Source organism: Vulpes lagopus, chromosome 15 (assembly GCF_018345385.1).
Source record: "Vulpes lagopus strain Blue_001 chromosome 15, ASM1834538v1, whole genome shotgun sequence".
NCBI lineage: Eukaryota > Metazoa > Chordata > Mammalia > Carnivora > Canidae > Vulpes > Vulpes lagopus.
The window spans coordinates 18,727,338-18,754,112 of NC_054838.1; the positions used below are offsets into that span (position 1 = coordinate 18,727,338).

Here is a 26,775-nt window from a genome sequence, read left to right on the forward strand (position 1 = left end):
AAAGAGACAGAGGCCTCAGCACATGACACAGGCTGGCACCACAGCCTGCACTTGTGACCCACACTAGGCACAATTGGGCAAATGCATGGGAAAGGTTTGAAGAAGCCCCTCTGGACGAGCACAGCTGTGCTCTGTCACCTGTGCCACTTGGCATGCCTGCTGTGACAGGGAGTCACTTGCCTGCTACCTGGCTTCCATCCAGGTTCCAGAATCTTTCCCAAGGGCCTCAGTGTGCTGGGGAGTGTGCCAGCGAGTCCAAGCATGGGCAGCATTTCCTGAAAGCTTGTCTGCAGAAGGCACGTACACAAATATAACCTGATGGGGCGTATTTGCTTAGTGTCAGTTTTATTGTGTTTCCAGCAAGCAGACAGACACAGGGGAGGGTGAGACAGGATGAAGCTACAGGTGGGATCCTCACCCTTAGGCTGTAGGCTGGTTTTCTGGAGGAAGTAGCTTTTGAAGGGCTTACAGGAAGGTCTTGTGCAGACATGAAAACAGGCTACAGGGGGCAGACCACTATATTTTAGGATGAGATGCTGAACATAATAAGGCTGAGTGAACAAACATACGTATTCGATGCTTTCTTGGGCAACAGAAAGACCAGGACCTGCAGAATTTTCTAGCCTTATTTTCATTTGGAAGCTCATTATTCTGAATGGCTCGCCTAAACTTGTCATCTCTAAAATGGCAATTATAAAGACTTCTTCCGAACGTCTCAGAGGGTGGCATTAGATGATGTACAGAGGAGCACTTTGTAACTGGCAAAGGGGTATTCAAATGTGAGTGGTTTTACTTTCCTCTTATATCTCCTCAGCTTGGTGAAGGAGCAGAACTGGGGGACGTGGAGATTAAACATCAATAGGAAGTGATACTTTAGTTGGGCAGTAAAAAATGGAAGAATAGCAATCGGCACTTGTGCAGGAGGAAAGAGCTTCAGGAAAGGCCAGGGGCCAGGAATATTAGGAGGCGGGGTACATTTTGGCTAACTGTTGGGGGTAGTAAGAAAAGGCTGGACGTAAGCTAGATCAGCATGTGGACGGCCGTGAGAGCTGGGAGATTTGGATGGGTGTTGGAAGTTGAAAATTTCTGAACAACAGACCATCTAAGCTCTTGGAAGATAACTCAGGCTTAATATCCAGGGAAGGATGCATATGGGAGCCCACTTCTAGCCTCTCTCCCTGAATGTGATCAGGGGATACTGTATTGCAAAGGGGCTGTGGCCTCAGTGTCCCGGAGAGCAGTGTCCACAGCCTTACTGCTCTCTCTCCGTGCTGTCCTGCATTACTCCAGAGGCTGCTTTCTCTTTGTCTGGAGTTTGTAAATGATCTGGTTTCCATCATTCCAGGCATAGAGCTGCTTATCTCTAGGGTTGTAATGGATCATGGAGTGACTTCTCGGCCGCCTGGGGAAGAACAGTTTGGGCAGATCCTCCTCACCAATAGTGCCCAGGGGATCGTAGACGCAGGTGATGCGGTGAGGGCCGTGGCCACCAGGACTATAGACCACATACAGAACCCCACACAAAAGGAAGGAGGCTTCAGCATCCTGGCTTCTGCATGGAGTGTCCCATGAGTGTTCCACTCCCAGTGTGCCAGGTTCAATTTTTGTGAGAACCAAATGGCCATAGATGCCTGGCCCTGAGTGGATGGCCCAGAGCCCATGCTCATCCACAGCCAGGTCTATGTACGTTGATGGGGAGTGCTGGTAGACCAGTCCTCGGCCTGCCCCTCCTGGGAGCAGCATTCTATCTTCCACAGTCCTCTTCTGCAGATTATATTTGATGATCTCGTTGAGAGTCCCTTGGTTGTGAAAAAACAGAAAACCTTTGTGGATCACTTGGCCTGTTCCCTGCCAGGAATGTGTTAGGATTAGCTTCCGCGGGGCTGGCTTGGTGCTATCCTCCATGAATGCCCGTATGTTTGCAAATTCCCACACGGTTTTGTTTCTGGATCCAATTAAAAAATAAACCTTTTGGGAATTGCTGGCAGCATCTTTCATCCAAGAGCCATGTGTGTCCGTAGTCTTCTTCACTATTTTCAGAGACTTAATGCCCATCAACATGTTGTCACAGCCTGGCCAAACGGGAGAAAAAGGAGAGGTACTTTATATACATGAGATGTCTGCTTTTCTCACAGATTACTTCTTAATTTTCTGTTTATTGAGGCAGGGTTGACATACAATGTTACATCAGTTTCATATGTACAACATACTGATTCAACTTCCCTATACGTTATGCTTGCTCACAAGTGTAGTTGCCATCTGTCACCACACAACACTCTGACTATATTCCCTATACTGTATCTTTTATCACGTTTATTCATTTTGTAACTGGGAGCCTGTGCCTTCCACTGTTCTTCACCCATTTTGCTCCCCTGCAACAACAATGGTTTGTTCCCTATACTTATGGGGTCTGTTTCTTTTCTTTTCTTTTTTTAGATTCCATATATAAATAAAATCATATGGTGTCTTTCTCTAACTTATTTCACTTAGCATAATACCCTCTAGATCTATCCATGTTGTCACAAATGGCAAGATTGCCTTCTTTATGGCAGAGTAACGTTTTATATATACCACATCTTCTTTATCCACTCATCTATTGAAGGACATTTAAGTTGCTTTTATGTTTTGGCAATTATAAATAATGGTGGAATAAACACAGGGATGCATATATCTTTTCAAATTTAGTGTTTTTGTTTCTGTTGGGTAAATAGCCAGTAGTGGAATTACTGGATTATATGTTATTTCTATTTTTAATTTTTTGAGGAACCTCCACACTGTTTTCCACAGTGGCTACAACAATTTATATTCCCACTAATAGTATACAAGGGTTCCTTTTTACTCCACATCCTTGCCAACATTTGTTATTTCTTTTTGATACTAGCCATTCTGAAAGGTATGAGGTGATATCTCTTTGTGGTTTTGATTTGCATTTCCCTGATGATTAGTGATATTGAGCATCTTTTCATGTGTCTGTTCTAACAGATTGCTTTTTTCCTTCTGTGTCTAGAATAAAATTATCACACATAGATCAATCACAATTTATCGTATGGTTTAAAGAATCAAAGAGCTAAGTGAATAAATGGGTTCTTGTTAAGGGAGTTGCTATCCAATTAGAAGAGTCAACATTTCATTCAAATCAGGATTTAAATAGCTATTTGCTGGGTCAGAGACCCTGTTCACCTTCTTGGGGTTGAGACAGCAAGAATCACTTAGGGGTGAAGCTGCCTAATTCAATTCCATTTGCGAAGATTTTACCAATTATCTACTGTGTACTTAGCTTACAATGCTCCCAGAACCACGCTAAGTAAGTATTGAGGATAAAAAACATAATATCAACCCTAAACCTTGAGGAGATCACCTTCTAGTGAAGGATTCTGGCCCTTAATCCTATTAGAACATTATAACTAATCCATTCCTTTATTTACTCATGAATACACATATGTAGTGAGCAGACACTGGATACCTACAAAAGGTGAGATACTGAGCTAGGTGTTATGAACTGAGGTGCAAAGGGCTGAGGGGCAATGATGAGTTAGGATTGGTTCTTGCTTTATAGAAACTATAATAGAAAACCTAAAGTGGATTTTTTACAAAAGGGCAGAGAATGATAATATCATTTGAAGAAGGAGATAACCTACATTTGATTTGATCCTTGAGGGGTGCCATTCTGAGATGGTTGGGAATAGCATTCTTTGCAATTCACAAAACCACATTTGGGAAAGTCCTTCATGACTCCTGTTAGTAAAGTAGTGTAGAATTTAATCCAATAATTGCTGTTGCCTCAAACTAGATGCATAAAAACAAAGTAGTAGATTGAAACCAGCTCTGTGCCTGGACCACTGGGCAGTGGGGTGGGGTTAAGGAATATGGATTTTATTCTACTGGCAGGTAGGGAGCTACTGAAGTTTTTGAGCAACAGAGTATCATGGTCAAGATTAATTAAGCAGTCGTGTGTATGATTGATACATAGGAGAGAAACCAAAATCAGGGAAACCAACTAGGAGAGTATGTCTGTAATCAAAACAGGATCATAAGGGTCTGAAATAGGTGAAGGATGATGAAGTAACAAAAGGGCTTTACATTCTCTGGCTTCTCTACCTTCATGCAAAAAACCTCCCTTCTTTGTATCTCACGTTATCAACTCCTTCTAGTCTAAATCACTAATAGGTCTCCACCCCATATGCATCAAGAGCCCTGTTACCTCAAACTCTTCAACTCCACGGCACAATGCTTTCAACCTATCTAGCAACCCCCTCCCACACCCATACTCTGGATCCCTGCCCTGCCTCCCATCCCCTGGAACTGCTCCTTATTAGAAATGGAAAACTCTACACTCCTACCCTCTGCAACAATTCCTTACTCTTCCATTTCTCACATTTTTGTTCTCACCGACTCTGCTCTTCCATTTCCTCATGCCCTCCAGTCCCTTGACCTCTGCTTTCTCCCAGGCTATCAGCTTCTGTTCCTATCTAGCCTGGACTACTGCAATATCTCTCTCACCAGCACCCTCACCCACCACCCCCTTGTTATTCCACAGTTACCCACTCTACAAAAACCCCTGGTTCTGGGTGAGTTCAAATATCTGGCTCCGTCCCAGAGTGTGTGGTAGAGAAACTCTCTCACAAATGTGTTGCTACACATTAGGGATCTCCAACTTCAGCTGAGCACTAAGTACCATACCGCTCTCTCCATGGTTAGGCCCCCATCTGCCACATAGCAGGTGTCTTAAATCTGCACCCCCACCACATACACACACACTACCTCATCAGTCCGTACATTAATAACAGACTAACTTCTCTGAAAAAATAAACACCATTAGACTTGAAGTCCCTCCATTTCCTGTCCCTCACTATAAACTTTTCTTAAGTTGTTCCTACTCTTGCTACCCTCCCACACATCTTAGAAGAGGCACATCATTCCTCCTGTCCAAGACTAATGCATTCACTTGTGCTCTGATCTCACTCTTTTCTGGCTTTTTTTTTTTAAGTTTTTTTTTTTTTCATTTATTCATGAGAAACACACAGAGAGAGGCAGAGACACAGGCAGAGGGAGAAACAGGCCCCCCACAAGGATCACTACCTGAGCCAAAGGCAGACGCTCAACCACTGAGCCACCCAGGTGCCCCCTTTCCTGGCTTCTCGACTCTCTAGATGAATTGCAACCATTCTATTATTTATCTTTAATTTCTCCTTCACTGCTAGTTCCCTCGCTTGTAAACACCCTGCCTATATTCAGAAACAATTCTCCCTCAATTAGACACCATCCTCTAGCTATTTCACTCTTTCTATCATTTTATGTAGTTCTTCCTCCAGAATAGTCTATGCTCTCTTGGTCTACTTCTTCACCTCTCATCTTTCACTTCACAATAACTTCACAGAAACTACCCTTCATAACATCACCAAGGACTTCCCAACTGAAACTCGGACCTTTATGTTCACATCCTACTTCATCTCCCCACAGCATGACAGTCTTGATCAATTTCTCTTTCTTGAAGATTTCTTTTTTTTTTTAAGATTTCTTTTTTTTATTCATTCATGAGAGACACAGAGAGAGAGGCAGAGACAAAGGCAGAGGGAGAAGCAGGCTCCCTGAAGGATCCTCCAGAACCCCAGGATCATGACCTGAGCCAAAGGCAGATGCTCAACCACTGAACCACCGAGGAGTCCCTCTTTCTTGAAGATTTCATTTCCCTTGATCTTTGTGTCACTACTGTCGTTGTGTGTGCCTCCTACTTGTTTCTTCCCTACTTATAGCAGAGACAGTATCTGTGTTCATCAAATGCCATTTCATTTTCCTCTTTCCTACTTGTATATTCGCACCTTTCTTTGTAGTTAGGCTGTACTCACTGATCCGTCTTCTGTCCACTGAGATGGTGGAAACCACTTCCACGGGCCCTCAAATACACTATCTTCCATGAGATGACCTTAGTATCTTGGAATTCTCATGGTGTCCATGGTAAAGAGGGATATGGGCCAAGATGAAATTAGTTCTACTGGTCATTTCAGGAAAGGTGGGTCACCAGTTCTAGTGAGGAACTCATTGTTGGGACTGCCCTGTTAGTCTGTTGTGAGGTAAGCAGTGTCATGGGTGTGGGGAGTGGTGGCTTATTTGAAGCATAAGGAATCCTGTGGGTATCCCTCAAATCCTGCCAAGGTCTGTATGGGAACCATATGGGCCTCTCTCAGTGACTGCTGGAGTGTGTGGTGGTGGGGTACCAGGCATTTAACACTCTCCCCAGGAGCACTGAGCATTGTGTGTTTCCCTCAAGGCTTTGCAAAGGCTTTGCTATAAGAAGCTGGATGGGCCAGTGGGTTGTCATTTTCTTCCTAATAGATGCTTGGGTTCTTCAGGCCAAATGGGGACTCTCTAGAGTCAGAGGACAGGAAACAGGGTAAAGGAAGAGAAACTGGACACAGAGAGGAGAGGTGCACCGCCTGAGAAGTTCCAGAAGTTCCAGAAGTTTTGAGGTAAGCAAGCATTTTAGCAAACTGCTTGTTACTGACAGCTGTTTGGATAGAATTCGATCACAGTTCCTTTATCAATTCATCATCTACTATTACCATACCTTCTTTTCTCTCCTCAAAGCCTCCATCATACCTTCCTCACTCCCATATGAAGGTCTCGACTCTTATTTCACTGAGAAAATAGAAGCCAGTCGAGAACTGCATCATCTCCTGCCAGCATTACTGTAGTAATTTCCCACAGGGAGGCCATACGTCCATCCTTGACTCCTGTACTGCATTCCACATAACAGCCAAAGTGATCTTTTCAAAATATCAGTCAGATCATATCACATGTCTGCTCAAAACTCACCAGTGACTTTCCATCTTACTAAGAGTACAGTTCAAGTCTTTACCTTCCAGGCAGGTGAGCTGTCCTCATGTGGCTTCTCTGGCCTTACAATACTCCCACCCTCTTCATTTCATTCAGTCACACTGGCCTTCCTGCTATTCCTCAAATTGTGCCCTCAGAAATTTGTCACTTTTTCATCCTTCTGCTTGGAAACCATCTTTCCCAGATATGTACACGGCTTCTTCCTCACTTCCATTAGGCCTGTTCTCAAATATTCTCTAACCATTAAGGCCTTTTCTGACCACTCTACAAAAAATGGCAACCCTCCAGGTCTCCATAACCCCCTTACCCTAGTTCATTTTTCTCCATAGTGCTTATTATCTTCTCGCTGACATCCTATAAATGCATCTGTTAACATATTTACTGCTTGACTCCCCTCAGTGGAATGTAAATGTAATGAGAGCATGAGCTTTTTTTATCCGTTTCATTCACTGCTGTATATCTTGCCCCTAAGATAGAAAATGTCACATAGTAGGCTAGTATTTACTAAATGAATGAATGAATGAATGAATGAATAAATGAGTTTTCCAACCACCAAATCTAATAACCAATGGTATCTGAACCCATATTCTCTGCCTCGTCTCCTGCTCCCTTTATTTTTGTGGTAGAGTTCATCCTCTCTAACTTACTCAAGGACTTAGCCTCAATAGTCTCTCCCTACCTACTGGACTCTTCCCCTTGGTAAACATATAGAACTTTCTAGTGGGGACCCATTTCTCTCTTCCATTTTTTAATGAAACTCTTCAGTGAGGAGTTTCCTCACCTCCAATTATGTCCTAAGCTGCTCTAATCAGGCCTCAGGCCTTCACTGGTCTAAACTCCTCTGCTTATTCCACAGAATCAGTTCTTGTCAAGGTCACCAACAGCCTTCATGTGGCCGAATCCAAGGGTCAATTCTTAGTCTTATGTCCTAATCAACTTCTCAGCAAAATTTGATTACTTAATCACTACTTCCCCTTGAAAGTCTTTTCTCTGGATTCTGGAACACCCCTCCTTTTGTTTGTCCTTCCATCTTTCTGGATTTTTTTCTTGGGATCCATTATTGGTTCTTTTTCCTCTCTCACTTAAGGAGTAAGTGCTCTGTCCTCACATCTCAGCTCTGAGCTACCTCATTCTATCTTATGGCTTTCAGAGCCACCTCATTCAGCTTCATTCTGATGGCTCTGCATACATGTAAATTCTAACTAATGATGAATTCTGAATTTGCCTTTGGAATGACATCCTATCTAGATGTCTACTTAGTCCCAAACTCACTTATGCAACTGCCTGCTCGATGTCCCTACTTGGATATCTTCAAACTTAACCTGTTCAATGCAGAACTCTTGCTTCCCCCCCCCCAAAAAAAACACTCTCTCTCTCCCTACTCTTCCCATCTTAAGCAAAAAACATCAACCAAATTTCTTACCTAGAAGTCATTCTTAACTCCTTTCTCCCCATCTCCCCACTACTGGCAAGTTCAGATATTAAAACTAACCTTTAAATGATGTTATACTTAAATTAAAATGCTCAAATATGTCTCTCTCCTCTTTTTCTCACCACTCATCCCTGTACTCCCTGAATCCTCCCCTCTTGCCTAGACCACTTCAGTGGTCTCCAACTTGTCTCCCCAATTTTATTCTTGCTTACCTACAATATGTTTTCCATGATGCAGGGGATGTGATCTTTTTAAAAACATGAATTATATGGCTGACCATTAAATCCATTCTCCTATCACTCTTGGAATAAAATCATAACCTCTTATCCCATCCTAAAGTACCTACATGATATGGCAGCTGCCTATCTATGGGACTTTATTCTCTACTCTCCCTCTTGTTCACTGTGTTGTGATTATGCAGGCTTTCTTGCTATTCTAGGAGCATGTCAAGTTTGTGCCTAATAACTCCTGCAGTTGTAATTCTTTCTGCCTTTGTACTCATTTCCCTGATCCTCCCACAGTCTGCTCCTCTCAGCCTTCAAAAATCAGTTTCAATATCATCTCCCTAAAGGGCTTCCTATGACGACTGCATCTAAATTTAAAATGGTCTAATACAACATCTTTCTTATTTCCTTGAGATCACTTGTCATATTCTGTAATTATGTCATCTGTTTTATTTTCTAGCTTATTGTCCTTTTCTCCCACTAGACTATAAGCTCCACAGAAGTAGGGCTTTTGTCTTCATGTTTACTATTGTACCCTACTGCCTACTAACTCAGTGCTTTGTGGGTTCAGTAAATATCTGTTGAATTAATGAAGAAAAGAGCTTCATTCAAACAGATGTTTTTCTAGGGCCTATACAGTATTGTGCATCTGGAGTTCTGACCACAGGCCTGTCTTAAATAAATAATAATTTGTAAAGTATTTTAAAGCTTTTAAGATACTTTAAGATCCACGATTTCATTTAAAAATCTGACACAAGGTGCTGGCCAAAGAACATATGGCAGGAGTGGGGATGGGGAGCAAAATTAGCTGGGAGGAGCTGAGAAAGCCCCCAAAACTCAGTCTTTTACATGGTCACGTCATCATCAGCTGCTCCCAAATGCCCAGGGGCCTTGGGGCCTTGCCTGGTCCCCATCGTGGCCAAGGGAGGCACTAGAAAAGTCTGTCAGCCATCAGTTGCCACCATGTCCCCCTGTAGACATGCTTTGCCAGCCTGAGGGATTGTTTCTTCGTGGCCTCTGGGTCCACTTCATCCTGGCTGGCCTGGTTATAGTCCCCTCTTGCTGCGAGGGATATGTTCCAAGACCCCCAGTGGATGCCTAGAACTGTGGAGTCACACACACACACACACACACACACACACACATATAAATGTTTTTCCTATATATTACACATGCAAAGCTATGATAAAGTATAATTTATAAATTAGGCACAGTAAGAGATTAACAACTAATAATAAAACAGAACAATTATAGCAATACACTATAATGAAAGTTCTGTGAACGTGGTCTCCTTCTCTCTCAAAAGTACCTTAACTGTGCTGTCTTCACCCCTCTTGTCGTCACTAAAAGTGTGAAAGCGAAACCACAGACAAAGGGTGATTAATGTATAGGAAGCTAACCCCTAGGGACAACAGAGAAACCTGGGCTAACTGCAAATCTTATGCGCTGCAGGAACAGCTAAGGGAAGGACACCCCCCACCCCCGCCAGGCTGAGAGGAAGAGAAAGGACTATGAGGGGGTCCTATGGGCTATACCTTTTCTCTGCTTCTCAAGCTGAGAGTGTCTCCTGTGCACCCTCTGCTCTTCCTACACTCTCTGGTGATCACAGAGGATGAACAAATGAGGGTTTTTAAGCTCATCGGTGTCTTTTTTTTTTTTTTTAATTGATGCCTTTAATAGGGAAGAGGAGGGGTCCATGGACCACTAGAGAAGCTCAGAGATTGTTTGCAATTGAAGAACAAGCACAAAGGCTTGATAAATTAATAAATATCTACAGATACATATAATTTGCTTTGCACAGTAGCAAGCACTTTATTCACATCATCTTGCAATAAGTGCTTATAATAAGCCTAAGTGGTCCACATTTTAATCTCCATTTTCCAAATGAAAAGAAAAGAGTTGGACAAGTTACTTGGAAGGTCACAGGGCTATGGGTCCTCTGAGCTCAGTGTGAACCCAGAGGCAGGGCAAGCCAGGAAATCTCCAGCCAACCCCCGGGGACATGCCCATCCCTCCAGAAGGAGAGTCTGTGGCTTACAGCACAGCTACAGAGGGGGACTGTGTCTAAGAACAAGGCACATTCAACATCTCACAAGGGAGAAAATGTTCATTTAATATACGGCAGAAACTAGTACAATCATTCTCCTTTCTCCTTCTCCTCCTCCTACTACATGCAGAATCCTTAGAGAAATAGCAAAACAAGAGAGTGTTGATAGATGGTTTTGATTAGGGAGAGACAGTCCTGAGAATACAAAAATACAAAAAACACAGAATTTCCCCTTGTGCTGTCCTTCCTTTGTAGAGGAAACCTGGGACTGGGAGTCAGAGACCTGAATGGTCTGAACCCTGTCTCTGGTTCTCTGTGTGTTTCCCCACAAGTCCCTTGGTCAATCTGCCCTTAGTCCTAAAATGGGGGGTTTCGGTTGGATGTTCTCTATATTTTTTTCAGGACTGAGAGTCTATAATTTTAGAAATTCTTCTTTTGGAATTTGGAGAAAATATACTTTTAGTGTGTTTGTAAAAGGGTAAGATAGAACTGCCTGCTGTGCTTCTCTTGAGCAAGAGATAATTAGCAGTAGAAAAAAGGTTGAGGAAGGAAATAAATTTAAAACCTTTGAGTTCAGCCAAGATGCAAATTATTTAACAGAATCAATGGCGAGCAAGGTTCCACCTGCAAACCAGAGAATGCTAATCTGTGGTTTTCCCTTGGGACACAATTGCAGACAAGCAATTAGGCTAGGATTTGGCCTAAGGCCTCACAGTGACTTCATATACAAATATCACTTATTTGAATTTTTTAAATACCTTTCCCCTTATTTAACATAACACTCTCTCCAGATCTGGTGAGACTTGTCCCTCTACAGGAGAGTGACTCAACTCTCCTCTAGTTATGTCTCAGAAACATAGATCTGGATGTTGATGGACACCGGACTGGGGGTAGGGGTGGGAAAGAGAGATCACAGGGAAACAGGTAGAGTCTAGAAGTACAATCCAGATCAGAGATATCCAAATAATGATGGGCATGGGAAAATTAGTATGGATTCGAGAAATAGGAAAAGAGGGGTCAAGTCTTAGTCACTGGTTAGATGGGAGGAGCCCTCAAGGGTGATGGAATATGGAGGGATAGACACAGAGAGGGAGCTTCTGGGTTTGCTTGGGAAAAAGAGGAATGAAATATTTGTTAAAAAAAAACCCTCCTGTAAAACAAAACAAAACAAAACAAAAAAACCCTCCTGTAAAATCATAAGTATTTTAAAATAAAAACAAAACAAAACAAAAATGAGTATTTTGACTGCTTCTTGAAATTCTGTGCTATAGGGATCCCTGGGAGGCGCAGCGGTTTAGCGCCTGCCTTTGGCCCAGGGTGCGATCCTGGAGACCCGGGATCGAATCCCACGTTGGGCTCCCGGTGCATGGAGCCTGCTTCTCCCTCTGCCTATGTCTCTGCCATTCTCTCTCTCTCTCTCTCTCTCTGACTATCATAAATTAAAAAAAAAAAAGAAAGAAAGAAAAAAAGAAATTCTGTGCTACAAAACTTAACTCTTTCAACAACCTGGATTATATTCATGTTAATAAACCTTAGTCAATACCTATCGAGTGACAGGTATAATGTCAGGCTCTGGAATGATAAAGGTGGAGCTCTTAGATGAGCAATTAATTACAAAAGCTTTGAGCAAATATAATGAAATTGTCAGTGTAGACTTAATTTGTTGAAATTGGGGCTTCACTGTTAGAAATTGGGGCTGTTTCATGCTTTCTGCCCACAGAATAAATTTCAAAGATCTCAGTATGGCATTCACGGTCCTTTGCCGACCTCCTCTTGGCGCTGCCCTACTCCACTGGGCTGGTCACTCGTCACCAACTTGCCATGACCTCTTACAAGTTTTAGACTTTTCCCATTTTATTCCTTAGCTCACTGTCACTAACTTGGGATACATCTACTAATCCTTCAAAACAAAATTCTCTGGCTCCTGCAGAGTAATCTGTTGCTCCTTCTTGTGCAGATCTCTTCCAGAATGTTATCTTGCTGAATCAGAATTGCTTACTCACTCTGTTTTCCTGTAACTATCTCGGACCGGGGGTGGGTCTTATTTTTGTTGTTTTGTTTTGTTTTTTAAAAGATTTTATTTATTTATTCATGAGAAACACAGAGAGAGAGAGGCACAGACACAGGCAGAGGGAGAAGCAGGCTCCATGCAGGGAGCCCAATGTAGGCCTCGATCCCAGGACTCCAGGATCATGCCCTGGGTTGAAGGCAGGCGCGCTCAACCGCTGAGCCACTCGGGTGTCCCTTATATCTGTTTTTATCCAGAGCGCCTGGGACCCACTATGTATATCCTTCCTATTTAATCTCATTGCTTACTGTCTACAAACTCAAGGATCAATTTGATTTGGAGAAGACAGTATTTGCCAGTGTCCAAACTTCTATCCCCGTTCATGCTCTGCCAGCTTAGAAATTGGATGGATTTAAATAGCAAGAGGTAGGTGCGGGCATTAGCAGGTGCTAATGCACCATTTCACACAAGCCTGAGTAGATGGATGGCAGGAAAGCAAGAAGGTTGGCTTGTGTGAAATGGTGCTCGGTGAGCCATAGGAGAATTTCGGTTTGCAGGATGGTGCATCCAGGGCTTTGAAAGGGCAGGAACACACTAGGTGCTCTATATGTTGGTTTTGGTGAGTCATAGAGAAATCTTTAGTAAATCTACTCTAGAAGTTGTCCCAGGTTCCCAGCATTAAGTTCAAAGTATTTCATAGTCCCCACTAAGGCACCCTGACATCTTCCCCTTATCAGTGATTAACAGTAGCTTGTGAGAAAGAAAACAGATTTGCTATATGGCTGGTTGCTTGCATGGCTCTGTTCCTCAACATCAAGTTGATAACTACACAGAAGCGCATGGAGGCCTGGAAGATGTGTGAGTGTGAGTGTGAGTATAAGTGTGAGTCAGGCCAGCTCCTTCCATGGGGTCCCTACAGCTGGAATCCGACACAGCCTACTGCTTTCAGATGTTTCCTTGGGGCACTGGCCAGCTGCCCTAACTTCCATACCTCATCTGATTTTCTTCTGTGGGATTTATTATCCTCTATCTGACATGTTTTAAATTTATCTGTTTAATGTATTATTTTGGGGGGCGCCTGGGTGGCTCAGCGATTGAGGATCTGCCTTCAGCTCAGGGCCTGATCCTGGAGTCGGGGATTGAGTCCTGCATCAGGCTCCCCACATGGAGCCTGCTTCTCCCTCTGCCTATGTCTCTGCCTCTCTCTGTGTGTCTCTCCTGAATAAATAAATGAAAATATTTTAAAAAATAAATTTGTCTGTTAACATTATTTATTGTTTGACTCCCTTCAATAGAATGTAAACCCTACCAGGGCAGGGCTTTGTCTAATCTCTCTTTTTTTTTAAAGTGCTGTATGTCCTGTCCTAAAATAGCATCTGGCATATATTACAATCTTTCTATTTTAATTTTGAATGTGGTAAATATCGATAGTTGTAACTTATATCAAGAAAAATTCTTTGGGGTCCTGAATAATTTCTAGAAATGTAAAGGGTTCCCGAAACTAGAAGTTTGAGAATGCTGTTCTAGAGGTGCCACACAGTCAACACTCATGGGAAGTGAGGCATTGAAGCGGGTAGTCCTCTGAGGAATTTCTGACCAAACAACTCCATTTTGAATCAATTATCTGACTGTTGCAACATTTAAGCATTCCGAGATTATAATTATGAACTTTTTGTTTTTGTTTATTTTTCATTTAAAAACTGAGCTGGTTTTTGTGGTGGCCTTTTTTTTTTTTCATAGTGTTTTTTGTTTGTTTTCTTCCTGTAATCCTATTCTTACCAAACTAAAAGGATAGAAATGTTCTCAATTTCTAGGCGTGGTACTGCCATTCTCCCATTTGCCTGGTTAGGAAACACAGTCATTTTGACATTGTGCCACAGATTCTTCCTGTGAATCTCACTTCATCTTGTTCTCACCATCCTGTCTCAAAGTCCAGGACCTGCTCTCTTGAACTTGAACTTTGCAGCAGCCTCAAAACCATCAGCCACACACTAATGCCTGATTTACTGATTCCAGGAGAAATTTGCATTTGTAAAAACTGATCTTGTTTAATGCCTGTTTACAGGAGCATCAAGATCAAAAATCTTTTTAGATGCTGTCAAAGGTTCTAGTGGAAGGGTAGGCTCTAGAGCCAGACTTGGAACTTGCTTTGGCCGAAAGAATTGGGTACAAGTGACCAGATCTTAGTGTGCTTGTGCCTCCTCTCTCAGAGGTCTGCCTCCATCACCGCCCAGGTTCACTTCCTGAAGGATCAGGGACCATGTGGAGGAGATCCAAGCCATGGCAGCTGAGATCATCCTCAACTAGGCATCCCTCAGGCCATGTGCCCCTGGAAACCCAGCCAAGAGCACCCACCCCAGCCCAGGTCTGCCCAGCTGCCCTGCAGACTCCTGAGAAATAACCGATGATTATTGTTTTAACCCACGAAGTTACAGCATTGCATTATTGTGGCAACTAACCTGGGCTCTGGCTGTTAGCCTGGCTTTGTTTAGATGGCTTCCCTGCTTGGCTGTAGCTTTTTGAGGACGAGGATGTTACCCTGGTCAATTCCATAGCTAATGCCTCACAGATAGAATGGGGGTGAGGGCACGGTGAGCAGAAGGAGGCTGAGATGAATCTGGTGTGTCTGGGGTGGGGGTGGGGGCACATTCCTGAATGTAACAGGAGTATGGGAGGCAGATGGGACTGCATGAAACACTGCACCATAGTATCTTCATCTGACAAGAAGTCACAATGGTATCTACCTGGCGGGGTTGTTGTAGGCTTTGGACAACATAACAGACAAGAGGCCTTAATGCAGTCTTTGGCAAGTAGTTGCCCCCACTTTCTAATAAACTATTCCTCAAGGTCAGAAAATATTGATTTCAATTCTGTTCCAAGCACTGTGATAGACTTGGAGAAGATAGCATGAATAATGCAGGGCGCATGAACCCTATTTAGTGTGTTCGGAATAGCACATCAGACAGCACAGAGCAGTGGGTGGATGGGGACAGGCAGTAGAGACATAAGGTGAGGCTTGAAGTTCATGTGTTCAGCCATTGACGCGTTATCCCCCTTTATAGAAAGGTAAATAGGGTAAATATAGTGCAGATGATAGTCATAGTTTTTTATCAGCAGGTGTTACTTTCGTGGAAAGTGACAAAATACTTAAAGCTAGTTTGAGGTCAGGTTGTAAAGGGCTTTCTTTATGCTATTTTATGGGGTTTGCTTTACCCTATAAGTTGTGGTTACTGTCAAGGTTGCTAAAGCAATGATGCAGTAACTCTAGCAGGCTAAACCCCGTGAGCATATAGGACAGAGCCCAGGAACGGGCAGAGCGTGGTGGCAGGAAGCTCGGTGAGCAGGCTCCGGCAATAATCAGGACCAGAGACCAGGAGAGAACAGTGCCCATGGAAAGAACACAAGAAGGCTTTGCAGAAAAAAAGGATCTACTGGCTTTGGTGACTGGTCAGATGAGGGTCAAAGAGACCTTTCTGAGGTTTCTAGCACAGGGAAGTGTGTGTGGAACTCCTCTGCTGAGAAAATCTTGGTGGTGGTGGTAGGGGTGGGGGTTTGAAGAGGAGTGTTTTAGTTCTAAAAGTAAACGAAGGAAAGGCAGGGAATTAAAAGCCAAGGAGGTGGGGGAAGAAAACTGACCCTTCTCAGGGTTTTTTTTTTTTTTAATTTTATTTTAAATTTTTATTTATTTATGATAGTCACAGAGAGAGAGAGAGAGAGAGAGAGAGAGAGAAAGAGAGGCAGAGTCACAGGCAGAGGGAGAAGCAGGCTCCATGCACCGGGAGCCTGACGTGGGATTCGATCCCGGGTCTCCAGGATCGCGCCCTGGGCCAAAGGCAGGCGCCAAACCGCTGCGCCACCCAGGGATCCCCCTTCTCAGGGTTTAAAAAAATGATTTCAAGTAATCTGTGAGTAGGAATCATCATCATCAGTGACCAAGAGGACTGTCTCGGTCCTCAGGTGTGCCCCACAAGGAGACCACAGGCCAGCTGGGCCTCCTGGGTGCAGGCACCGACACAGAGGCCTCCTACCCCGAGTGCCTCCTGGACGGCCCTGGTGATGGCTGCCCGGCTCCCATTCCCCCTCCTGCGCACACCCACCCTCCCCACTGCCCTGTGGTGGGAGTGACCTTCCCCAACCTCCCTGGGAGCCCTGACGCACCCATGCTTGCCACTCTTGGGCACAGCAGCACAATGAGAGAGGCCAGAATGTGTAGGAGACAGCTTCCCCCTCCCCCCAGTCTGCGACCCAACTCTGGCATCTATTAGGCGGGAGACCCTGGGCAGCTGGCTCATGCTCTCAGTGCCTCGATTTCCTCACAGATAGAATGGGGATAACTGTAATACGTACACATAGGGCTGTGTGAGAATCGGATGATATAACACAACAAGATAGATACATACTTAAAGACGACTCAGTACACAATAAGCCCTCAATAAATAGCAGCTACTAGGAGTCGCATTACTGTCATTCCCGAAGCCTGAAAGCACGAGCCAGCTTAGCACAGAGCAAGCCCCCTTCCAGTTCTTCCACCTGCTCTCCGTGAGGGCCTCTCTGCTCCCACAGGCTGTTCCACTTGCTTGAAGCAGCCTCTCCACTCTACTCTCCATTTAATCTGTTCTTTTCCATTATTAAAACTCAGCTTGAGGGTTACTTTCCAGATTCCACATCCCTCCCCTGCCACCAGCTCCACAGCAGCCCTGACCATACTTCACTCTTCGCTCTTAATGGCCCCTTGTCCTTCAGTGAGAGTGGGCAGCACTCTGGCTGTTAGCCTGGCTTTGTTTAGATGGCTTCCCCGCTTGGCTGTAGCTTTTTGAGGACAAGGATGTTACCTTGGTCAATGTTCCATAGCTAACGCCTGGCACAAGGCCCAACATATACACCTGGAACTCAGGAGACATTTGCTGAACTAGTGAGCAAATGAATGAGTTAGAGAGAGAATGAATGGGTGTTCCCTCTACCTAGAGCCAAAAGCCACCAGCTACAACAACTCTGGGATCTTCTATCAGTATCTGTAGTGATGGGACTGGAGGTATTCTCCTAGACGGCAGGCCTTCCACATAAATAAACAAAAGAAGTAGTATGTATATAGGCCTTTCCGGACCCAGCACACCCACCTCTGGGGACTCTGCAGGGGACAGGACAGGATAAGCTCTGCATAGTCTTCTGGTGCTGCTGGCCCCATGATGTAGCAATTTCTGGGTAGAGAATGTGTGTGTGCACACCTGCACATATATACTCTCTCTCTCCTGCAGTTACACTTGCGTGTATACTCTCAATCCCCTCCTTTATGGAAAATTAATTATTGCAAATTAGATCTCTTAATGCTTTGTGCCGCTTGTCACAAACTAGTGGACCTTCCTTGGGTGTTGACTCACAGAGATGTTTTATTTGGCTTCCAGTGGGTTTATTGCTTTTTGTGTGTGTGGGTTTTTTTTTTTTTTTTTTTTTTTTTGCTTTTAATGGCTTTGAATATGGGCCAGGCACATTTATAATATCTGAATGGATCCCACAGGTATTTAAATGTGCAGCAATAGGCTTTCTTTTTGAAGCCTGATCTAACAAAAGGTAGAAGTTATTTAATGCACAAGTCAGAGGGTTACTTGAGGTCACCTATGTGCACCCTTGGAATAAAAGGAGGTGGCATGAAACAGGAAAGAAAATCAAGTCTGCGATAATGGCTTGTTTTGACTGCCTTGAGAATTTTTCTTCATAAGCTGCATACAAATAAAAAGAGGTTAATACTCTTATCCACACAAGAACACAGCCTGTGGAATCTGCGAAAACCTGTTAGTTGGATAAATTCTCAGTCTGGGTGTCTGAGGCAGCATGCTTTGCCATAAGTTGCCAAGTGCAATGCAAAATTTTTTTACTAATAACAGAGTGCCAAAGATTCCAAATGACTTTTATATATATGTCAGATTGGGTACCAGTCACTTTCACTCACTGCATTCTAAATTGTGTGAATGTGTGTCTGTGTGTATGTGTGAGTGTGTGTGGTGTGCGTGTGAAAGAGATGGGGAGTGAGGGAGAAAAGAGGAGAATGTGTGTGTCAGAGTTAAAAAGATTTAAGAATTTGACCTAACTGCAGGACATCCATGGGATTGCAGCCCTCATGTGAATGTCATTTGGGGATTGTCTCTAAATAAAGGGTAAAGACTTGAGAGCAGCTCTATAGGAAATGGCTTCATTATAGGGTGATTCTATCTTATTTATCATCCCCAGTATCTGACCCTTTCTAGTTGAGAAATATCCCAGGAGTAAATGCACACCAACTATATTTTTTAAGTAGGCTCCAAGCTCAGCATGGAGCCAATGTAGGGCCCAGTGTGGGGCTTGAATTTATGACCCTGAGATCAAGACCTGAGCTGAAATCAGGAGTTGTATGCCTAACCAGGTGCCCCGAATGTAAACCATTTAGACTGATGTCAGAATTTTCTTGAAGTCTCCTGAGACAGAAGGTTGAATCTCCCAAGGGATTTGCACCATTCTCTTCCTTTAGTGTTTCTAAGAAACTCTCTTTGTAAGACAGCATGTATGTATGAAGGAAATACTGTGACGTGACGATCCCTCCCTGGCCCATAACCCCCAGGTGTTTGCCTACACAACAGTGCTGACTTGAGTCTTAAGGATTTTAGTAGGAGTTCTGTAACTGGTTCAGTCCCCACTGGCCAAGGATAGAATACAGGAAGATCAGAGCCCTGTAGGAAGAAGGTAGGTACAGGCAATTAGTACCAGATGGGCCTAGCAGACTAGAGCAGGAGGTAGGCAGAGTTCCAAGATTCCCTCCCTTGGTGTACATGCCCTGCACAATCCCCTCCCCAGCAACACCTGTGAATATGACAGGATAGCATCTGTGATTTGGTTACATCACAAGACAAAGGTGAAGGGACTTTGCAAATATAATTAAGGTCTCAAGCCAGCTGGTTCTGAGCTAATCCAAAAGAAAGTTATTATGGGTGGGCCTGACATACATCAGATCCAAATTCTTTTTTTTTTTTTTTTTAAGATTTTATTTATTCATTGAGGAGACAGAGAGAGAGAGAGAGAGCAGGCTTTCCATGGAGCAGGGAGCCAGATGCGGAATTTGATCCCAGGACCCCGGGATTATGACCTGAGCCAAAGGCAGACATTTAACCAACTGAGCTACATAGGTACACCAAGATACAAATTCTTAAGAGGGACTAGGTACTTCCTGAAGAGAGACGTTCCCCTTCTGGCCTTGAAGAAGCAACAACCACATTGTGGGGATCCCTGGGTGGCGCCTGCCTTTGGCCCAGGGCGCGATCCTGAAGACCCGGGATCGAGTCTCACATCAGGCTCCCGGTGCATGGAGCCTGCTTCTCCCTCCGCCTGTGTCTCTGCCTCTCTCTCTCTCTGTGACTATCATAAAAAAAAAAAAAAAAAAAAAAACAACCACATTGTGAGCTGCCGATGTAGATGGGCAGCTCTAGAAGCTGAGGGCCTCAGTCTTACAGCTGTGAGAAAGTTAATCCTGCCAACAACCTTACTGCGCTTGGAAGAGGACCCTGAGACCAAAGGGTCCAGTTAAGCTGTGCCTGGGCTCCTGACCCACAGACACTCCAAAATAATAAACATGTATTGTCGTAAACTGCTAAATCTGTAGTAGTTTGTTACTTGGCATTAGAAACCTAAGATAGATACAGTTACTAACAGAAATAGCCGAAGGAAAAAAAAAGTGTGGAATAGGCACATATACAAAATACAGAAAAGCCTATTCTTGAGGAGAGAACCTCTGAAAATAATAGATCTATACTAATCACATCATTATGATTGTTTACAGGTTTGTCTTCCCCTGAACTAAGCCCTGAGGGGACTCTGCTGTCAGTATTTCTACTATAGGCCATTTTTACAGCCTCCTCCATGGGCTGTGCTGACCCAGACTCTGTGAATACAGAAATGAAGCTGTCCATATGCTCATGGCCCAGTCAAGGAGCAAATACACACAGATATATGTGGTTGAGAGTATTAATGGTCCCCTGGAGGATTTAGTGAGATACTTTGGGAGCCCTAGAAGCCAATCTGCCTGGCAGGAGAGCTTCACTGAAAAAATATATATAATTTATATGACTATATATATATTAATTGCAACTGCATGTAGGTAAATTATGGGAGAAGCAACAGCTGAAAATCAACTTGGGTCACTTCATAAATGGCCTTCCCCATATAAAAAGCCAAGAGATTTGAATGGAATTTTTGCTGTTGATAATTGATAGAGAGCAGAAAAAACAATTCTACACAGAGGTGTAATCTAATTAATTTGGTGTTGTGGGGAGGTCTGTGTGACAGCAGATAGGAGGCAAGATCAGAGGCAAAGGGAGCAGTAGGAAAGCCAGAGCAGGGCGTAGACATGATGTACTCACCCCTCTATCCCTACTGTAGAGCACAGGGCCCATCCAGGAGGAGGCCAAAAGTGTTTGTTGAACCTTAAACCAAAGAGTCATCAAATGAGAGCTCCAGAGGTGATAGGCAAGAAAGTAGCAATCTCTGAGAAGTTGAAATTTTTCACTCACCACGGAGCTGGGAGAGGGACTATTTCAGGCCTCCAGTGTCCAAGGAATGAGGGAGAGGATAAGGAGTTGAAAAATCAGCAAGTTCAAAATCAGGATGTCTGCTGAGCTCTAGCTGGAGAGGACAGGGCCGACCCCAAGGCCTGAGGAGCTGAGTAAGTCCAGGGACCAGGAGTAGGTCAGGGATCTAACTGAGCACCACTGTTTAGGGCTGGAGTCCTGCATGACCCCTGGCATGAAAGTTCGGGCACATTCTAGCTCAGGCCACACTGGTACCCAAGCTTTCCCATCAGATTTTTAGGCAGCCTCTGTTCATCCTCTGTGGGATCACACTTACCCTTTCTCTCCTTCTTTCACTATGTGCTAACCCCTCTTTGGTCCCTCTCAGAGGGTGGTTCATCTCAAGACAATGTCAGCACCAAAGAAAATATTTACTCGTTCAACCAGCTTGGTCCATTGCTTCGTATTTTAGATAGACACCCTCCTCTGTCTTCTGCCTCAGCATTAAGATGTTCCCTTTTCTGTCAAAACCTAATAACCCCTCTGTGTTGACAATCCCTCCCTCCACCTATTTGTTCATTTCCTCCCTTAGTTATTCACTGACAAATATACACTGGCCCTAGACACTATTCTAGGCACTGGGACACAGCATTGAGCATGAAATGCAGGATCCAAGCTCTCATAGAGCTGACCTTCTAGAAGGAGAGGCAGAAAATAAGCAGTGAGCAAATAAGTGAACTACAAGACTTCAGAGTATTAAGTATACCGAAAAAAAATAGTAGAGTAATAATTGCCCTGGGTTTCTTATCTCAACGTATTTTTTTAAGATTTTATTTATTCATTCATCAGAGACACAGAGAGGGTGGGGGGCAGAGACACTGGCAGAGAGAGAAGCAGGCTCCATGCAGGGAGCCCAGCGCGGGACTCGATCCTGGAACTCCAGGATCATGCCCTGGGCTGAAGGCAGGCACTAAACCACTGAGCCACCCAGGGATCCCCGTATCTCAACATATTTGAGAACAACTACCCAAAGACCTAAGCCAAAAATCTGGAAAGTGTCCTGGACTTATCCTTCTCATTCATTTTTCACTTTCAATTATCAGACACCAAGCCATGGGATTCCAACTCTCAATGGCTCTCAAATCCATCTGCCCTTCTCCATCTCAATGACCCTTAATGCAGACACCATCGGTTGTCCTCAAATTACTGCAGTAGCCCCTGAATGGTCTTTCTTGAGTCTGGCCCTCTTCCTACATGCGATGCCCCTGACGAAAATCACTGGGTGGTTCTCTCTCATTTTTCCAATCAAATTCAACTCCCTTTGCTTTGCATGAGGGTCTTTTATTATCTGGGTCCTGCTGAACCTTTGAGTCTTGTTTCTTGATCCCCAAATGCACCTGCCCAACAGAGCTTCCACTTGGCCACACCTGCAGATCTTCGTGCTCATGTGTTATGTACTCTCACGCCCTCTGGAGGTTGTGCCTGCACCCTACGTGCCCTCTGCTCATTCTTCACTAACGCTTTGTTCAAAACTCAGATCAAGCATCACCTCACTTTGGACCACCCTTCCTATAATGCCCCATGGAGTTCTTATTAGGATTACATTGAGAAGATGTATGAAATCTTTAGCACAACGCCGGCAATCAGCTTTTATCTTATTTCCCTGATGGAGTTTCTCACATTTGGGTCAGACATAATTAACATGTAATTAAAGTTTTCCTATTTGCAGTGAAACCACCTCAGAATGCAGACACTGAGCTGGGCAACTTGTCTCCCTCATTGTTTTCATAAAATGGACAGGAAAATTTCTTTCCTATTTATGTTTTTCTTGCTTGATACTTGTTATCATAATTCGAGTTCCTAACCATTATTCTTAATGGCCTGGAAGTGATTTGAATGGGATCACAAGGCTGAAGACAAATCCCTTAGATATCACCATCCTGACAACACACACAGTACTAATTCACTGCAGTTCCCAGTTCCCAACCTGAGCGTTGGCCAATGCCATCTAAAATTTCAGACTGGGGAACCCTGGGTGGCGCAGCGGTTTAGCGCCTGCCTTTGGCCCAGGGCGCGATCCTGGAGACCCGGAATCGAATCCCACGTCAGGCTCCCGGCGCATGGAGCCTGCTTCTCCCTCTGCCTGTGTCTCTGCCTCTCTCTCTCTGTGACTATCATAAATAAAAATTAAAAATAAAATAAAATAAAATAAAATTTCAGACTGTTTCTCGGCACATTTGTGGCCTCTGCTGACTGCCAGGGCACTGTGAGAATCCACCAACCTTCCATCCTCTCTGGAAGGACCTGGGACAACACACCTCTTCCAAACCAAGGTCTATCTGAAAATGCCCTTCCTGGGCTGACCCCTCACACTGAAGCTCTGACCTTCTATTGGGCCTTTAGGAACTCTCTGTGCAATGAAAAGTTGCTTTCTGAGGATGACTTTTCCTGCAGATACCTGTTCGCTGCTAAGGTTTCCCTCCCAGCACCTGCACCCAAAAACCACACATCTGGTTCTTAACTCTCATACTTGGCCAGACCCCTATCTGTGCTGAGTCTTGTGTCTCTCAGTGTGAGTCCCTAGAAGAGCTGCCAAAGACACAGTTCTCTTACTTGCATTCAGCAGATTCCGGATCTTCTTCTCCTCTTCGGCCTCTTGGATGAGCTTTTCTGTCAGGGTCTTGTCCTCTGATTCCACACACACATCAGCTTCTCTCAGGTACTCTAGGTAGTCGATCTCCCGTTGGGCACGTTCGACTCTCAGGACCAGGTTAGTCACTGCACTCTTATACTCACTCGTGTAGGTCTGACATCTTCCCAGCATAGCGGATATGTTTTTCGAGAACTCTTGGAAGTCTTGAATGTATGCCCTCGTGGCTTGGGTGCATTTTTCCAGTCCTTGCTTCAGTCAGAAAATACATTCTCAAATTATTGCTAGTTATGTAAATCAGCCAAGTAATATAAATAGCTATCATTCACTGAAAAAGATTTTTAAAATACAAATAATCATGATGGGGGAAAAATAAAAATCACCCATAATCCCATAATCACCCATAATGACTTGTTAGTGAATCAGTTTTTAAAAGTTTCCATGCATTTCATCATATATATGAATACATATTTTAAAATGCGATTTTACTATATGTAGGTTTTGTGACATATTTTCACTTGCTGATCTACCGTGAACATATTTCAGTACTAATTAATAGATAGCTACACAATCATTTTAACGATCTAGAATTCCATTGACTTGATGTCCTATTATTTATTCTATTAGACTCTTTTGATGGATATTTGTGGGCTTTTCAAATTTTTGCCATTCGAACAGCTCTGAAAAAAATCTTTGTATTTACATCTTTGTGTACTTATCTGGCTTTATTCTAGGGTAGATTTCCAGAAGTAAGTTCCATCCTTAGCACCTGGCTCAGGTCCTAGCACATAGTACTTAATATTTACTGAAAGAAAGAATAAAATGAATGAAGAATGGAAATGGGGTAGCCAGGTCAAAGAGGATGTATACTTAAAGCTCATTTGTCAGTCTATCAAAATGCTCCCCACAAAAGTTGCAAAAATTTAGACTACAAATAGCAGTACGTAAGACTGTTCACTTTGAAGGAAAAGAAAGATGGAGAGGTAGAGAAAGAGGGAAAAAGTAAGAGGGAGAGAGCGAGAGAAAGACAGAAGCTACCTAAATATATTCTTTTATTTCTTCCTTATCCCTCGGACACAAATGCTTCAGGGTGAGGACTATATTGGTTTGTTTCTAAGTGTCCACACTGGCCATCAGGGACCACCACCTGGGACTTGACTTGCCCTCCAGGTCATGACCAGGATGGGAAGATCTATACAAACCACACCCCTATCTTTTTCAATTCCACATTCATAGCCATCAAAGTATTTGTCTATACTTTATACCCTTGTCTGCAGATCAACTTTTCAGTTACTGAGGAAAACCTGCAGGGAAATGCCGGGTGCTAATCCCAGGGTAAATTGGTGCTAAATGCAGAGGGACTATGGTTGAGTGCAATTCTAGCACTTTCTAGGAGGCGCGCTGGGGAGGAGCTATCTGAGGAGAGGGCAAGTAAGGCAGCAGCAAAAGGCTACTGGCCTGGGAAGATCGCATTCCCTGCCCCAAGGCCTCAGCTTGTTGGACTGGACAACTTTAGGAAATGCATTCGGGTTGCTCTTTGGAATTATTTTATTTAGCTAGATGACCAAATAATTTGGACTTCAAATATATTTATATTGTTCAAGAACATATAGAAAATAAATATTGGTGATAAGAGTGTCTTTGAAAAAAGTGTTTTTGGAAGAAGATGAATAATTTATCAAAATTTAACTTGTGCAAAAGCAAAGCAATGAAGTATGAAATAATGGCTAGGAGTATGTCAAAGACTAAGGCAGAGGGTTACATTTGTTCCTGGAAGCCTGTCTGTGCCGAAAAAATGTTGGATTTTGTAAATTGTAAACAAGGGGCAGCTTCAACGCATGGAGAAGCAACCCAAGCACTTTCTCTCTATTTAACACAGCTTAAATCTACTCATTTCTAAACCCTGTGCAGTGCAGCAAAGAAGCTAAGATGTAGCTTTTTGGTACAACATCATGACTTGTTACAGTGGCCTCATGTTCTATCATAAAAAGACAAAAAGAAAAGCTTAAATCTGCTATCATCCTGATATGGTAAAACATGAATAAAAACTGACCCAAATTTTTAGTTTTTCTATTTTAAAAATTGAAATTATTGAATAAGAATAACAATTTGGACATTTACCACCATGCCAGGTAATGTTCTAAGTATGGATTAATTTTTTAAATCTTCAGAATAGCCATAGATCAATTCTATTATCATCCTCATTTTACAGATGAGAAAAATTGCTAGATCAGAGCACGGAGTGAAGTCCTGCTCAAGGCTGCGGAGTGGTACAGCCTGGACTCTGGAGTTGGTGCTCCGAGCCACTAGACTACGCGAATGTTCACGTGTTATGTTGGCACCGTATTTATCAATTACTATGTGGGGAACATGCATCCCAGTAGATAGGGAAGCAGAGGTGAGATAAGGTGACTTCTGGGAGGGATGTTCCCCGGATCAGGTGCACAGATGCCACCTACCTCCAAGACTTGAAAGCGTTGGTAGATGTAGTGCACCATGGCCGGGTCCTGGGCACACTGTGGTGGGGGCAGAAGAGCTGCCAGGAACAGAACCAGGAAAGCAGAAGCTCGCCGAAGGGCCATCATTGTCCTGCAAACCACCCAGGGGTGGAATCTCCTAAGCTGTGCTCTCTAAGAAAACTCAAGGGTCCAGGTGGTGGTCTCCTGCTTTCTATCCACTGCTGGGAAAATCCTCTAAAAACAGCCAGGGAGCAAAGCCTGCTTGTTTTTCCACCAGATGCGTGATCTCACTTTGCAAGCTGGTGATCAAGTCCAGCTGTTGGCAAGCCCGTCCCTGGAGGCCTTGCAGGTCGACTTGGGCTAGAGAGGTCCTTGGGTCCATCTGTTACCATCACCCTTCACACACGCTGATCCTCTCCAGGCTAGTGGCTGCACCCTCTTGCAGGCCTGGGTGAATGTGCATTGGGGTGGGGGTGAGGATGGGGAGGGCTTCCCCCCTTTCCTTGGCTCTTTGCGTTTTCTGCTTTCCTCCTCCCTGGTGGACTTTGCAGTCCAATCACAGGCTGACCCAACACAAACCACCCCCAACT

The 26,775-nt window shown here is 43.8% G+C and overlaps 1 protein-coding gene across 2 annotated transcripts; it reads right to left on the reverse strand.

Annotated features, from left to right (window-relative positions):
• Positions 1-332: 332 nt before the first annotated feature.
• OLFML1 (olfactomedin like 1) lies at positions 333-26,775 on the reverse strand. 2 transcript variants are annotated; one of them, XM_041729596.1, is made up of 3 exons: positions 26,186-26,775; positions 23,690-23,978; positions 333-2,072 (listed from the first exon to the last, which is right to left on the reverse strand). In XM_041729596.1, the coding sequence occupies exons 1-3, from the start codon at positions 26,309-26,311 to the stop codon at positions 1,282-1,284; spliced, it is 1,206 nt and encodes a 401-aa protein (XP_041585530.1). In that variant the 5' UTR covers positions 26,312-26,775; the 3' UTR covers positions 333-1,281. The 2 variants fall into 2 exon arrangements, with proteins under 2 accessions (XP_041585530.1, XP_041585531.1); XM_041729597.1 differs by having other exon boundaries at positions 23,690-24,054; positions 26,186-26,313.

Excerpts from the sequence above, each read along its gene's own strand:
- OLFML1 (XM_041729596.1), bottom strand. The coding sequence starts at position 26,311 with ATGATGGCCCTTCGGCGAGCTTCTGCTTTCCTGGTTCTGTTCCTGGCA. Across the intron at positions 23,979-26,185 it reads AACGCTTTCAAGTCTTGGAG|CAAGGACTGGAAAAATGCAC; the intron begins GTAGGTGGCATC and ends TTCTGACTGAAG. Across the intron at positions 2,073-23,689 it reads CCGGAATCTGCTGAATGCAA|GCTGTGACAACATGTTGATG; the intron begins GTAAGAGAACTG and ends CCGTTTGGCCAG.